We start from the raw sequence: 16,483 nt of genomic DNA, 5'->3' as shown, positions 1-16,483 counted from the left end.
ATATATTAAACACTATTTTTAGCTGAATTAGCTTGTTGGGTGGTCATCATAACATAATCCTCAGACTTTTTGATGTGCCAAACTATTTCCAAAATATTTAGAATAAAGAAATATGAATAAATCCTCATTCTTAAAACACACATTTATTACATCATATACAGCATCATCAGAAAACCCAGGAATCAGTTAAAGTTTTAATTAAAAAAACTGTAGCCCTTTGTCATTTATTAGGTAAATAACAAACTGACCAGCACATTTAACTTTCCTCAGTCAGAATTTAAATAATAAAATAAAAGTAAAACATAATAATAATAATAATAATAATAATAATAATAAAATACATTTTCCAGCCTCTATAGTAAAAAAAGTAAATAAGAAAATTCATAGATAACATTAGCCAGATTAGTATACAAATCATTTTTAACATTAATGCTTTTAGTGCTTCATGGCTTTTTATTGGTCACTTTTCAATTTTTAAGGAACAAAAATAAGGTGCAGGATTTTGAATAAAAGTTACTTGTAAAATGTTTTCTCGATTTAAAACAATATGGTATCCAAAGATGACTTCACTATACGTTTTTTTTGCACAGTTTGATGTTGAAAAATATTTGTTTGCATTTGCCAAAACTGATTAGCTGAAGTCAGACCAAACCAACAGCCAATAAAGGATTCCGCTTGGTCTTAAAGACTTTTTCAATTAGTTATTTTCACTATTTATGAAGGCATAGCAGTCAAAATAAGACACATATATATATATATAGTTAAAGTCTTTTTTAAAATATTTCCCAAATTATGTTTAAGGGAGCAAGGAAATTTTAACAGTATGTCTGACATGTCTGATTTTAACAGTATTCCCCTTTCTGGGGAAAGTCTTATTTGCTTTATTTCAGCTAGAATGAAAGCAGATTTAACATTTTTAAACACCATTGTAAGATCAAAAGCATTAGCCCTTTTAAGCTAAAAGTAATAAAAGAAAAACATTTCTCCAAAAAAGAAATGTAAAAGGAAGTACTGTAAAAATGCCTTATAGAGCTCATTCACACTGAATGTGTCTTTGCTTTTATACTGTAAAAAAATCTTGCTTCCTTTTTTGGTAACTTTTTCAGTAACTTAGTAACTTTTTTTTAGTTTTTAGTCATCTCAACTTAAGTCAAACTGACAAAAAATATCACGTTAAACTTTGCACAACTAAAAACAAATAGTTGAGACCTGATACACTTATTAAATTAAGTTAAAGTGACAAAAATGCATTGGTTGTCAATACTTTTTGTCATAATTTTTTAGTGTAAAAAAATAATTACTTAAAGGCAGCATTCCAGAATGAAACAAACAAACTAAAAATGTAGCATAAAGAATGAGTGTATCCAGACACAACCACTGAGTGCTTATAAACAGAAACTTCAACAAAATCCCACCTCCAAGTTGATCTGATTTTTTTTTAATTGTTAAACAATAGAAAATTAGCACAGTAGATAGGAAAATTTCTGTGTCAACGGCTTCTTAAACTGCAGTCTGATGACTAACTGAGACATGAATGCTTAGTGTGTATGTGTGAGTGAGTGTGTGAGAGTGTAAGAAAGACCTTTTGGATACTTATCTTGATATGTTTGCGAAAAAAAAAAAAATAGCTCAGTTCTCAAAACACAGTAAACATATTAAGTGTATTTATAATGGCACACACTATAGTCTGCTGTTTTACTCTATAGAACTCCATATAAAAGCCAGAGACTTGTTATGTGTGTGTTTATACTCACCCATGGCATTGCTGTTGAGCAGGAGGATGCCATGAGCCTTTTTATTTTTCTCCATGCCCATGTAGAAAGGATGGATTCCGTAACTGTTCAGCTTGTACTACAGATGGAGAGACAGAGATTAGAGTTTGAGTTTGCGATGTGATTTCAGTTCAGTGTTAAACAGACAATTAAGTGTTAATGAGAGATTTTTATGTGGCTTAAAGGAATGAACCTTGCAAATCCCATCTCTCTGTTTTAATTAGGCTAATTACATCTCCCTCTCTCTTTCTTCCTCAATGTAACTCTCACTCTTTTGCTTCTCTATTTCTTTGGGTTTTGTGTCATGAAGTGAGTCAGGAATAAAATCATTAGCGAGTCTATTATGAACCAACGACAGCCCTAAAATATTAGCAGGTCTGAGCTGAGAAGTGAAAGAACTGAGTAATGTCACTCTTTAAAACCGATTCATATAAGAGAAGTCCTCTGCACTTTCTACAGGATCTCTTCTGGGATCCTGCTGATCAGATGCCAAAGCCTACATTTATAATAATAATATTAATAATTTATTACATTTAAATAGCTCTTTTCTAGACACTCAAAGTGCTTTACACATTTTTTGGGGAAAATCTCCTTCACCACCAGTGTGCAGCATTCACCTGGATGACCCGACGGCAGCCATATTGCTGCGGCAGACCAAACACTAGCTAATTGGTGGAGAGAAGATGGAGTGATGGAGCCAATTATGGTATGGGGATGATGAGAAGGCCATGATAGACAAGGGCCAGAGGGAAAATTTGGCCAAGATGCCGGTGTTAAACGATCTACTCTTTTTCGAAGGACATCCTGGGATTATTAACAACCACAAAGAGTCAGGACCCCTGTTTAACATCTCATCCGAATTACTGTTATTTTCTTGTGTGTGTGTGTGTGTGTGTGGTTTTACTATTAACATATTTAGAAAGTAGACTTTTCGCCCACAAAGACAGCATTTATTTGATCAAAAATAAATCATGTAGAAACATTACTAAAATAAAAGCATTATTTCAAATTATAATTTTTATATTAGAATATATTTGAGCTATGTTTTTTCATTTATAACCAAAACAGCTTTTCATTTTTGTGTAAAACATAATACATTTCTCTTGATGCTTTGATGAACAAAAGGTTCAGATGAATAAATCGGGCCAGGCCGGGCCAATCGCCCGGGAGGTTGAGCAGTGAGGCTGAAATCATGTTGCGTTTCCTCTGTCGGGCTTGTAGCTCGCAGCGCGTCACGCAAACCCCACCCCCAGAACGACCCCCTAATCAAACGTCACACAACCCACCCACTTTAGGGAGAATCAGGCAAATAAAGCACAACATCGCATCATCACGTCATTAAAATGAAGACTAGCGAAACAAACAGACGACACGTTACTGTACAGCATTACATTATATGTCTACACGCACAGGCCTGTGTGTTCTCTACTCACCAACTTGGCATTGTGGATCGAATGGTCTCGCCACTAACGGAGGGACCCAGCAAAGTGAGAGCATAAAAAACTATGCCCACCTCTCCTTTCCCTACGCCCCAAAGCCCCAGTTGGCCTTGTTTGGCCCAAGGTATTCGGCGGGCCAAAAAAGGCCGGCTGCTGGCCCCGAGAAAGCCCCGCTTTGGCCCGATTAGGCCCTGGAAGTGACAGTGGAAACGTGACTGGCCTTGGCTCGCCCTGGCTTGATGGCTTTAGGCGCAATAGTGGAAATGCGGCTATTGACTTCCATAGTCTTTGTTTTTCCTCAATGGTTACCGGTTTGCAGCATTTTTCTAAATAACTTCTATTGTGTTCAACAGAAAATAAAGTAACTCTTAAAAGGTCACAAAACACCAAAACACATTTTTTGATCTGTTGACAGTCGTATATGTTTCCCACACTGCTAAAAACACTATTAGGACACCTATATTTCACTAAAAAGTGTAAATTGGTTGTTTTTGTGTTATTTCAAGCAAATTCGTACTTTCGGTTTAAAACAAATTTTTGAAGATGCGTCATGGCCATGACATAATAGCGTGTATTCCAGCGTGCAGACTGGGCGTCTGTGCCAGAGTGTGTCTTATTACGTCTTACAGTGTGATGCATTAATGCCTGAGGAAGACTTGGTTCAAACCAATCAGCGCGCTCTATTGTGCAACTTCATTAATATTCATTACTATCACCGTGTTTACACGACAAAGACGCCACGTTGTGTTGGCAAAACAAGCGTGAAGTGTTGCTTTAATAGTTTGCTGCAGTTAAGTTTCGTTTTCATTTTCTCTCTGTGAGAGCTCAGAGTCACGTGTGGATTAACTCTTTGTTTATTCAGTTTGTTCGTATCTAACAAACTATTGCACCGAGTGTAAATACGTTAGCACCACAACCAAACTTTACCCTCGTGTAGGGTTTTTACCGCATTTAGTGACCGGAATAACACACGCGGCTTTCTGACACTACCTGCCGTGTGCATCTAAGTTTTCTAATAATTTGACTACAGATGTCCATGTAGCTTAAACACCATCACTTTCTACTGTGTGTATGAATTTTGACTCTGAAACTCGCGCGTGCCCAAATAGACACTCCCACACCATCCCACTTTAGTTCCTCCGACACTCCCCCCTAAACAGAGCACGACACGCCCACTTTTCTGACTTTTTCCAAAGTAGAGGTGTGAAAACACCCTGCTGAAACGAGGGGGTTTCATGGCCCTTTAAAGATTTGGAACCACTTAAGGGTTAGTAAATATTGAGTAAATATTTAGTTTAGGGTGAACTAACCCTTTAAACCAGAGTCAAACTATAGTCTCGGGTGTTCTTTAACACAATGTGTAAAGTATGTGTGACAGATCCCTTAAAAACTCACCCCTGGAGGCTGGTCTTTGGCAAACAGTCCATATGTGTGAAAGTTGAGGTCATGTTTATAGCTGGGATGCTCTGTCTCACCAAAACCATAGACATATTCGGTGGGGAGACGTGTGGAGATCTGGATGAACTGATCTGAGAAGATGAAGCCTGGCAGAACCGAATCAAATCTAGAGAGAATGAGAGCGAACAAAACATGTTTTCTGCCTTCTGAAACATAAGCTCCTTTCATTAAGGAGGCAAACTGTGCTTTTATAGTCCTAAAACTCTCTGAAAACCCTAAAAGTGCACCATCAGCGCAGCTATTCAGAGCTATTTCTGCACTAAACTCACCAGCGTTCTCTACAAAACTGACTCTCTCTAGCTCCAATTAATTTGTAGCTGTAATACCTTTGGGAGCTTTGGGCATGATAATCCCTTCCTAAAACAATTTAAATAACACATCCGAATGTATGCATTTCAATTAATATAAGTACTCTTTCTTTGACAAGAAAACATTTAACTTAAACATTAAAGCATAAGCTAGGAATGAATACTGATAAAAGTTGACTTTGAATACAATGAAAAAGCATCAAGCACAGGCATAAATATAAATGCAGATTATTGACGCATAATGTGATTAAAACGGTGAGGAAGAATGTAATATACATTAGGGTTGTGTCGATAGATGATGCCATCATTCATCACCGATGCCCGACAAACTTCAGGATGCTGAGCCGGTGTAACCCCGCTGGTCCTACATAGCCCAACCCGCTCCGAGCTGGGATCGAACCGGCGACCTTCCGCATGGGAGTCGGTTGCTCTACCAAGGAGGCTAAAGACCATGGCCTCTAGCATCTGTCGCTAGAGCCCCTTTAGAGGTCAGAGGAGTGAGGTTTATCTGCACAGCACACACTAGCTTGCCTCTGTTACGCTCACCCTCCTAAACCTCTCTTCCATCCGGGTCACGGCACCACTGTAACCCCGCCAGTCCTACGCAGCCCAATCCGCTCCGAGCTGGGATCGAACCGGCGACCCTCCGCATGGGAGTCGGTTGCTCTACCAAGGAGGCTAAAGACCATGGCCTCTAGCATCTGTCGCTAGAGCACCTTTAGAGGTCAGAGGAGTGAGGTTTACCTGCACAGCACACACTAGCTTGCCTCTGTTACACCGGCATCACGATCCATCGCCCCGCCCCACATTTATATTGATATATAACTTATTATTTGCATTTCATCTTAATAGCAATAACAGTCTTTTCATGAGCTGTCTTAAATGTTACATATAGGTGACGCTTGCACGGCTGACAGCATTGTGAGGATTAAATACAGCACCTCTCATGCTTAAAATGTGTAGATTCAGTGGCAAACGCTGTTACTTTCAAACCCCGTCCCACAGACTTTACAGTGAATGGCTTTAGTCATTTTTATAACAGACTTGAAGCCACTGAAAGTCTTTTATCCACTCTTGGAAAAGTGTAAATGGTGGATTAACATTCAGCACATGATCACTAATAAGATGTGCCATTATTAGTAACTTTAGGTGTTTTCTAAAACAAAATCTGTCAGTGTTATTTTCATTCTCTCATCTTCAGCGCTTTACATTTTCGCGGTTGCAGCTCCTGTCATCTGAAGGCAGAAGGCATTAACTAAGTGATTGACAGCTGATATTAACCAATCATTCATGTTCAGTTATAGAGCAGTGGGCCAATAAGAAGGGCACAAAGGTGGGGCAAGCATTGCAGGCTTTTTTTTTTACTTAAAGTTCACGTAACAACTGTTTTAATCTGTTCCTAAATGCTGCGTTTGACGTTTTTAGGTGCAAAGATGTATTCTGCATAAATGTCTGCTAAATCCGCACATGCGGTGAGGATTTTGCAGTGAAAACAGTGAAAATGTCTGCACTACAGTGAACTCTAACCGAACTCTTGTTTCCTCCACCAGCAGTGAGAAAAGCCATTGGAATGACACAGATCACTGTGCCTATTCATGCCAGAGTCCCACGGAAAAAAAAGTGATTGACTGTTGGCTTTTGTTTGGTAAATTTATTTTTTTATGGTTTGGTTATGGGTAAAGCAAAGACCATGTGGGTCAGGTAGTGAAAACGGTAGGCTACAATTAATTAATTCGTTATGAATTAATTGATATTTAACAACCACCCCCACCCCCTGTCTACAACAACGATGGCATCATCTATCATGATGTTTCACATTAGACATCGTACGATGCCAAATTAGTCAACATTGCCCAACCCTAATATATATATATATTTCCATAGATCTTCATTTAAATGAAGTCCAAAATCAACTGTCACCCATAAAATGTAACAGCCATTTAATTTAGACATGCCATTTTCAGTTCCATCTACCCGCCAAAAATCGATTGATTTAACATTACGCCCAACTTTGACGCATCATAACACCAAGTGTGAAAATTGCAGAAACATAGGATTTACAACATCTGAAGATTGTAAAAAAAATATAAATTTTATATGAAAAGCTAAGACATCTCAAAAGTCTGCCATAGACTTAGGCCCTGTTTACATTAATGCGTTTTAGTTTTAAAATGCATAGGTTTTTCTATGGTTACGCCATCCGTCCACACTACGCCGGAGATTTCGAGCGCCGAAAACAGAGCATTTTGGAAAGGTTGAAAAGGCCTTTTTAATTCTAAAACACTGCTGCTCCATCTCAGTGTGGATGGGGGAAAACAGAGACATCTGAAAACGGAGGCGGGGCTGCAGACATTCACCTCTCTGATTGGGGCTTTTCCTCAATATTAAGAAGCCTACACACACCAACTGACACAGGTAGGTCAGGTAACCATGACAAAATGGCGGATGTAGTACGTCCGAATTTCATTCATACTTTTCACATTCATACTGTATAGAACGTACTTTTCTAACAGCCGAGTAGTACGGTGTTTTACTCACATAACTTCTGATGTGTCTTTTCTTATCACTCGGATCCCAAATGGCTCTTCGTTGATTTCCACCTTATAGGTTTGCTCACCCCATAACGGAGGTGGGTTTGGCAGGTTGAGGGGAACAGGGACCTCATAGCGGGCATTTTCTGGATCGTAGATCTAAGACAACAGAATAAAACTATTAAAATCCAGTTCATGACCCCTTTCATACATAATAAACACATACTACACAGCATGCTTTTAGGTTTAACTCCCAAAAGAATCAGCTAAACTTTCAATGCAGTGTGAATAACCTGAATGTTGGACTCTTCGATTAAAAAAAAAAAAAACACACCTTCCACCGTAGGCAGATTTCATCATGGAATGTGATTTCCACGCGAAGCTTGTTGATGTCTGGAGACTCAGAACGCTGACTTGGGAAAGCTGTATTGATCTCTAAATCTGCAGTGATGCCATACATATTTTCAACCACGTTGCTGGCTTTGTAGCCATGGTTCTCTGGGTAATAACACATGGGAACAGCTAAAGGCTAGGAAAGAGGAAAAAGCAAACATATGCAACGATTGTTACAGCTAATGACAGAAAATGTTCATAGAAAATGGAGTAGAAAAAAAGTAAATCTAACCAGTTTATAGTTTAAAAAACCTAACTCCTAAATATATATGCAAAGCAAAGCTGAAAAATACTTTAGATCTTACGTTTTAAGTCATGTACACATGCACCAGGATGATAATCATACGTGATTATTGCAGACATTTAATACCTCGTGACTAAACAAAAGTCGCTAATGTGAATATGTACACAGATCTGCAGAACGCTGTGTATAAAAGTAAAAAAAATGCACTTGTTTTTTCTTTGAAAATCAACATTAATAACTGGCCAACCAACGCGATTGGAGCATTCATTCTTGTGCTTTGAGCTGCTGAAATTACAGTGCAACTTTTTAGAGCTCAAGGACAAAATGGTCTAGCTGAGCACACAAATGAAATGTTTTAATTCATTTCACTTATTTTTACTACTTAATTTTGCAGTAACTTTTTACAATTCCTTTACTGTGGCTGTTTCTCAATACTAAGTAGGCAGAGTTCGGACTTGCGTACATGGATATTCAGACTTGGAAGAACGAATTACCGAGGACACAAGTCGGGTACTTCTTCAAATGGAATGGCAGTGTACTTTATAACGTCACTTAACTCACCATGGACTCATCGGTTTTACTGTACATTAACAAATAAAGCATGGCCTTATAATTAATATTCTATTAATATTATAAAATCTACAATTTTGATTAAAGAACATGTAAACACAAATCACTGTAAATGTGAAGTAAAACGTGTTATTATTCACAGACTCGTGTCTTTTATTATCAGATTTAATAAACTACAATGGACGTTATACAAGTAATACTACACCTGAGAACAAATAATACATTTATAAGACCAAAAACTGTCCATTAGATTTGCACAAAATGTATTAAATGCCATGTTTTAACTACAATGGAGTGATGAGATCCAGTGATACATCTGAGATAGACTGGCCGAAGTAAAGCTGCTCTTGGCGGGGGGAGCTGGTGACGAAGCTCCCGCTGACAGGCTGGGGGTCAGAGTTCGTATAAGCTGAGCAAATAGTCAAAGACGCACTATCTTTGTGAATAAACTGCCCATTCGAATTTAAAACAACTACATTCTCGCCGGAAAAACTGTTAAAACTTTATTTTGTTACACAGTAAAGGAGTATTTTTAAAATCGTGCGGGTTTTCTCCTCCACCATTAGCTTTTGCTGGTTACGGTGGAATGCATTCTGGGATACCTGAGCTTCACAAGTTCGCACAAGTCACCTCTCGAAGCACCCTTGGCCAAAGGGGCAGAGCAAGTACACATCCGGGAACTTTATCTGTACTTGGCAAGATGTGATCTTTGAATTGGAACAGTAATTCGGCGACGGTTGATGACATTTCATGAGGACACAAGAACACAAGTACAGACAAGATCGCATATTGAGAAACAGCCCAGGTGTTTTTGTGCTATAGTCGAGAAGGTTAAACAGAAGTGCAAAATATTATGGGATAAATACTTAAGAAAATAAAAAGTATGAGGGTAACAGTGATGTAAACCTTCACATAAACCTTCAGATTTTGGAAAATAAATAAATAAATAAAAACTCAAAAAACAGACGCAAGCTAGTGTCCCAGTATGTATGAGGCTTTGTGTTATTTAAAACTTTCAGACTATCTATTTTCAGATATTTTTCAACATAAACGTTCTTAGTACAACAACAGGCTTAAATAATGAAGATTTTCTCTGACCTCCCATATGCATCCACGTTCTTCGCATTTGGCCTTAGTGGCACCCTCCTCCGGGTAGCAGTCGATTCTTTCGGCTTTGGCCTCCCAGCTGATAGTGTATGACTTCCCGAGTTCCAGCTCCAGATTCCTCAAATTCAGCACCTAGAAGACCAATGATTCATGTCACGTAAAAAACATGACAGCAGGCCTCAATTATAAAAAGTGACGCATAAACAGACCTTGATTATTTCTCAAAAACCCTATCAATTCTCAAAAATGTGATCCAGAGGAAACAAATATGCAAAACTGTGCACAGCTCACTGGTACCAGTTCTGCCATTTAAACACCACTAATTAATGTAATTGCCAGATAAACGAGCATCAGTCAATGTTGGAAACTGTTGTTTGAGAATGGTGACGGACAAGATAACTTTAGCAAGGTCAAAATTGGAGGATTGTCTTGTTTTTTTTTTTTACAGGTGAATTGGTTAAAGGCTAAATTGTCTGTAGGAGTTCAGGAGTCAATCAGGAGTTTGAAAATTTCATCTTTAAAAATTTGACCTTGAAAAAGTTCAGTTTTCTTAAATTTCAGATGTTTAACATTCAACCTAAGAAATTCAAATTAATATATTCAAATTCAAGACTATTTAATGGCATATAACATTCAGTTTTATTAAATTAGAATTGTTATTAATTCAAATGAACACAAGTCAAATTCAGATTGTTTTGGCATAATTGAAGCTCCATACTTTTCTCACTGAAGCAATTTTTTTTTCCTCGCAAAATTTATAAATACAAACATTGCCGAGTTTGAATTTATTAATTATGAGCATCTGACATTGGCCAAAATGCTTGGTTTAACTGTTCGGTGATCATCTACACTTCCCTGTTGATTCACAATCTGAATTTCTGGTTTTGAATGTTAGAATACTGAATTTGATGTTCCACATTTCTTCATCTTGAAAACTGTGTTGTTATTTTTTTTAACAAACTGGTTATCTGCAGTCTAGCAAATCAGAACCCCCCCAAAAAATCTGAAGCTTAAAAACTTGTCTGGAAATATCTGCCTTATAATATTCAGTTGTCTTAAACTTCAGATATTCAATAATCAACTTAAGAAAATCAAATTCAAGACAGTTTTTAATGGCATATAATATTCAGTTTTATTAAATTAGAATTGTTAATAATTATAATGAACACAATTCAAATTCAGATCATTTTGGCATATTTAAAGCACCATATTTTTTGTCACTGAAGCATTTTTTTCCACGCAAAGTTTATAAATACGAACATTCTCATGCATACCTTCACTATTATGGAGCTTACGATATGCCAAAACAATCTAAATTTGAATTGCTTTCATTTGAATTATTAACAATTGTAATTTAATAAAATATAATATTGTATGCCATTAAAAATGGTTTGGAATTTGAGTTTCTCAAGTTGAATATTGAACATTTAAAATTGGCCAAAATGCTTGGTTTGACTTTTTCGGTGATCATTTACTCTTCCCTGTTGATGACCCCTGACCTACTTTCTGCAACTGAATTTCACAATGTGAATTTCTGGTTTTGAATTTTAGAATAAAGAATTTGATATTCTGAATTTCTTCATCTTGAAAACTACAAACTGTATATCTGCAGTCTAGGAATTCAGAACCAAAAAAAAAGTTAGAAAATCTGGAAAAATCCAATAGAAAATAGGAAATAGAAAATTCTATAGAAAATTCAAATGAAGAAATTCAAATTCAAAACTATTTTTAATGGCACAGAATAATTCAAATGAACACTATTCAGATTCAGATTGTTTTGGCATATTTAAAGCTCCATAATCAACAGGACAAAGTAGATAATCAAATAAACGTTTTGGCAAATTTCAGATGTTTAATATTCAACAAAATAATTCAAATTAAGAAATTCACAACGAATTTTAATGGTATATGATATTATATTTGATAACATTTTAATTGTTAGAAATTAAATTGAACACAATTTAAATTCTGATTATTTTGGCATATTTTAAGCTCCATAGTCGATGACCTCCCCTGACTTACTTTTTAGTTTTTTTTATCTGAATTTCACAATCTGAATTTCTGGTTTGGAATGTACTGAATTTGATGCTCCAAATATCTTAATATTGAAATTTTTGAAATCTAAAAAAATCTGTTAATAACTCAAATGAGCACAATTCAAATTCAGATCGTTTTGGCATATTTGAAGCTCCATACTTTTCTCACTGAAGCATTTTTGCCATGCAAAGTTTATAAATACGAACATTCCCTTGCGTACGAGCACCCTGAGATCAAGGTGTGTGTATGCATGATTTATAAATGAGGCCCAGCAAGTGTTTTACGTCAGAATCCCAGCAGTGACAAATACCTGTGAGTCTCTCTGCATTACTGACCGGACGTGCCATAAATTACAGCGGCTGACATTAATGTGTCACTCGCAGTTTAAGACTAAAGTTTGCACGTCCTCGCGTTGTCATTCCAGGACCTTGAGGTCTGGGAGAAAGTGATGCCCTTCATCATAGCCTAATGCTGGCATGCTTTTGAGAGGCCTGACAAATTCAATCACTAGTCTGTGAGCATCTCCGGATGCTCAGCTGGAATGACAGGATCTCTCCTGGTACTCTAGGGATTCCTGCTCCGTATTATACACAAGTCAGGCTCTATTTTGCCGACATGATTTGCTGGCCCTGGCTTGCGATCCTAATTACGTTACGTCGCCGGTGATATTTTTTACATTTTTCACTTAGTTTAGAGATGCTCTCCAAATGTCAGATTAGAGAACTCTGAAGGACAGCTATTTTCAGATCCCTTTTTATTAATCTAGACTTTTAATGGAAGTATTAGAGCTTCTGTATATTTATCTCCTTGTTAGCTTTCCATTTTGAAATGAAGTTGCATTGCATCATGTACATGTGCATACCAATGTATTGTTTTTGGTTCCTTCAACTTACCCCAGACCTGCTTAATAATGTTCAGTTCTGGTGATTGGGCTGGCCAATCCTAGAGCACCGTGAGCTTCTTTGCTTTCATGAACTTTTATGTGGAGGCTGAAGTATGAGAAGGAGCGCTCTCCTGCTGGAGAAATTGCCTTCTCCTGTGGTTTGTAATGTAATGGGCAGCACAAATGTCTCGATACCTCAGGCTGTTGATGTTGCCATCCACCCTGCAGATCTCTCGCACGCCCCCATCCTGAATGTAACCCCAAACCATGATTTTTCCTTCACCAACATATATATATATATATACATATATATATATATATATATATATACATATATATATATATATATATATATATATATATATATATATATATATATATATATATATATATATATATATTAGGGTTGGGCATCTAAGCTATAATGCCGATCCGATACGCATCTCGATACAAAGAATACGATCCGATATATTAGCGATACATTTGTGACATATTGCGATGCAACACGATACGATTCACACCCATATCACGATACGATGCGATATTTCAGCACTAACTAATTAGATCAAGTTTATGAGATTATGTGAAAGAGGATGCTGTGCCATTGAATGAGATTGATTATTTATTAACCAAGCAAAACCAAGACTTTTTTTACAAACTGGCTTTTCTCTCAGAGCCAGAGTGTCAGTTTACAGTAGAGGGCCATTTTAGAACCTATAGCACATATTATTTAAGTATTTTCAAGATAAACAGAATGTATAAGTGCAATATATATTAAAAAAATATGTATATATTTGCACTCTTTCAACATAAATAAATTTAGCATTGCACAACAAGAATTGTGATTTAACTTTTCAACTATGAAAACAAGTTTTACAAAGATATATTTTGCCACTGATTATTCAAAACTTAAGGTTGTGAACTAGCAGTGTTATGCTGCTTTGAAACATCACTGTCACTGTAAACAACAGGCTAATAAAAATATAACAAACCAGCAATCTTCTTGCTGTGAGGTGGTCAAACAACCCACTGTGCCACCGTGACACCCATTATTTTTATCATTATTATTATTAATATTATTATTATTATAATTAAATAAAAATTAACAGGAGGAGGTGTTTAAAACCTTCGTTCTCCGTGACACTAGGCTGAATATCTTTGCAGATGAACAATGCAATAGCATTCGTTATTGGCGTAGAGCGAGCAGAACTGTTGCGCATGGAAAAAAAACTTGCAATGCTTTTCTCACCACTTTTGGAGCTGGTTGAAGCAGTGCGAAAGCCGGGGATGCAGAAACACTGGAAGATGCTTCCACAACAACACCGTGGCGCCGCTTCAAGTGAGATATCAGATTAGTCATACTGTCCGCGTATTTTACAGATGCGCGGCACATTTTGCAAATTGCATCTGTCCTGTCATGTCGTTCATCCTTAAATCGATAATGTTGCTTGCCATACTTTAGATTTAAAACTCAGTGGGGAATAAAATGTTTGTTTTGCTTCTCGCGCTTTCTGAGGGCGCTCCACTAGCTTCATCCGCACACCTGATACACTGAGTTGTAGTGTGTGCACATCCGCAAATCCGTTGCTAAGGCTTACTTTATGTAGGTCGATTAAATTATGCGCAAAAAACAGGTTGACAACACTTGTTAATAAATAAAAAATACATTCTATATTAAAAATATAAGCTGTATCTCGGAAAAATCGATGCATCTCGCAAAAAACGATGCATCTCGATTTGCTTCCAAAATTTCATTCATCCTCTGTTGCTCAACCGATGCACTCGCATCGTGCACGCGCATGACCGCGTATCGATACATATCGGTTAATCTTCCCATCCCTAATATATATATATATATATATATATATATATATATATATATTTTTTTTTTTTTTGTAAATTTAAATGCAATTAACTGTGATTAATCTTTTGACAGCTCTAATTATAATACACATTTTAAAGTGCAATACTTGCAAGTCTACTTCAAAGTGATATTTACAGTAGCAGTGTACAGACAAACGTTAAATAATTAATCCTATTTATTTTCTGATTACCTCAAAATACACTAGCAGGCTTTAGTTTTTTTGTAAGACTTTTTTTGGCCTTTTTTAGATAGGACAGTATTGAGACAGGAAGCCAAGTGGGAGAGAGAGAGGCAAAGGAAAATGTCCTCAAGCCGGGATTCGAACAAAGGACGCCCTGACATGCTTCTGCAACATATGTTGGCACACTAACCACTAGGCTATTTCACTGAGAGTTTGATCTTTGATCGTGGTTTTCATACTTCTGCATTATTAAACTTTTCATGCTAATTTTAAGCAATCTGCATCCAAAACAAACTCATCACTGAGTCATACATTCAAACAAAAGCTTTGTCAATATAATCAGAATATTCTATGCATCTATCTTTAGTTCATCAAGCAAAATTCAATTACATCCACCAAAGCAAAATTCTTGTGAATTTGCATTATACGTTCGTTTAAGATAAATGTGTATATTTTACTAAAAAAATTATATATTTGTAAATTTGTATATTTATACAACAGTTCTGTCTGGTGCTCGAATCTGATTGGCTGATAGCTGTGATATATTTAAGTAATATCAGCACCCATCCAGCCTCTTTACCCTTTGTGTATTACTCCGCCCACATGCAGCCAGCAAAAAGCAGACACTACAGATCTAAAGTTTAAAAGATGCTTGCTCAGCTGTTTGGCTGTCAGCTTATGATTTGAATCCAACGTGGAAGACAGTAGTTCCTCATACAAAATTTTGGCATATCGGCACTGGTGGGAGCACTAAGGCACTCGGCCTGCGGCCTCATGCCAACGCACGCCTCCCAACAGTGCCGATATACATCCACATCGCACTGCTTCTCGTGTGATATTGTTAATATATATATATATATATATATATATATATATATATATATATATATATATATATAAATATATATATAAATATATATATAAATATATATATATATATATATATATAAATATATATATAAATATATATATATAAATATATATATATATATATATATATATATATATATATATATATATATATATATATATATATATATATATATATATATATATATATATATATATATATATTTTTTTTTTTATATTTTATATATATATATATATATATATGAGCATTATCACACGAGTAGCAGTGCGATGTGGCTGTATAACGGGGCACTGATGGGTGGCCGGCATTGCCTTATTGTCCCAAACTGTAACAATATACAGATCGCATCATACAGATGCCATAAGTCTACAGAGATTTCCCAGTATTTCTCTGTTGCAATCGGAAGATCACAATATTATGGTATAAATACAGCACAACAACATACAAAAGAGAAAAACCGACTTAGAAAGTTGTAGCTGTACATCAGCTGTAGTTTGAAATCACACTGTTTTTTCTTATTAAGCGGTCTCTGTTGCCATCTTGTTGACGAACATCATCAATCGTCTATGCTCAAAGACAGGCTAATAGCCACCGACGCTGTCTCTCAGAAATTATAAATATTTTAAAATAGGCACTATCCTTATAAATAAACTGCATAGTTGTAATCTACACAACTACATTCTCGACTGAAAAGCCTCAAAAGTACTTTATGTTGTCCAACAGCAGGAATATTTGTCAAACTGTAGAGTGCTTTCTGCTTGTTGCTGTATGTGGGCGGAGTAATACACAAGGGTAAAGGGTGAAGAGGCGGTACGAGTGCTGTTA

General features: G+C 36.4%; 1 protein-coding gene across 1 annotated transcript in view; it reads right to left on the bottom strand.

The window, feature by feature from the left end:
* The window catches only part of si (sucrase-isomaltase), a 135,362-nt gene that overhangs the window by 53,591 nt on the left and 65,288 nt on the right, over positions 1-16,483 (bottom strand). Inside the window, exons 25-29 of the mRNA XM_087292769.1 lie at positions 9,814-9,954; positions 7,843-8,037; positions 7,516-7,667; positions 4,607-4,775; positions 1,755-1,851 (exon numbers count right to left, since the gene is read on the bottom strand). Of these exons, the coding sequence (XP_087148895.1) occupies positions 1,755-1,851; positions 4,607-4,775; positions 7,516-7,667; positions 7,843-8,037; positions 9,814-9,954 (754 nt within the window). The remainder of the gene's footprint in view (positions 1-1,754; positions 1,852-4,606; positions 4,776-7,515; positions 7,668-7,842; positions 8,038-9,813; positions 9,955-16,483) is intronic.

The sequence above is a fragment of the Danio rerio genome, chromosome 18, assembly GCF_052040795.2.
Source record: "Danio rerio strain M-AB ecotype USA chromosome 18, GRCz13ab, whole genome shotgun sequence".
Lineage (NCBI taxonomy): Eukaryota > Metazoa > Chordata > Actinopteri > Cypriniformes > Danionidae > Danio > Danio rerio.
The sequence above is the reverse complement of the archived record's forward strand: the minus strand, read 5'-3'. Positions and strand labels throughout refer to the sequence as shown.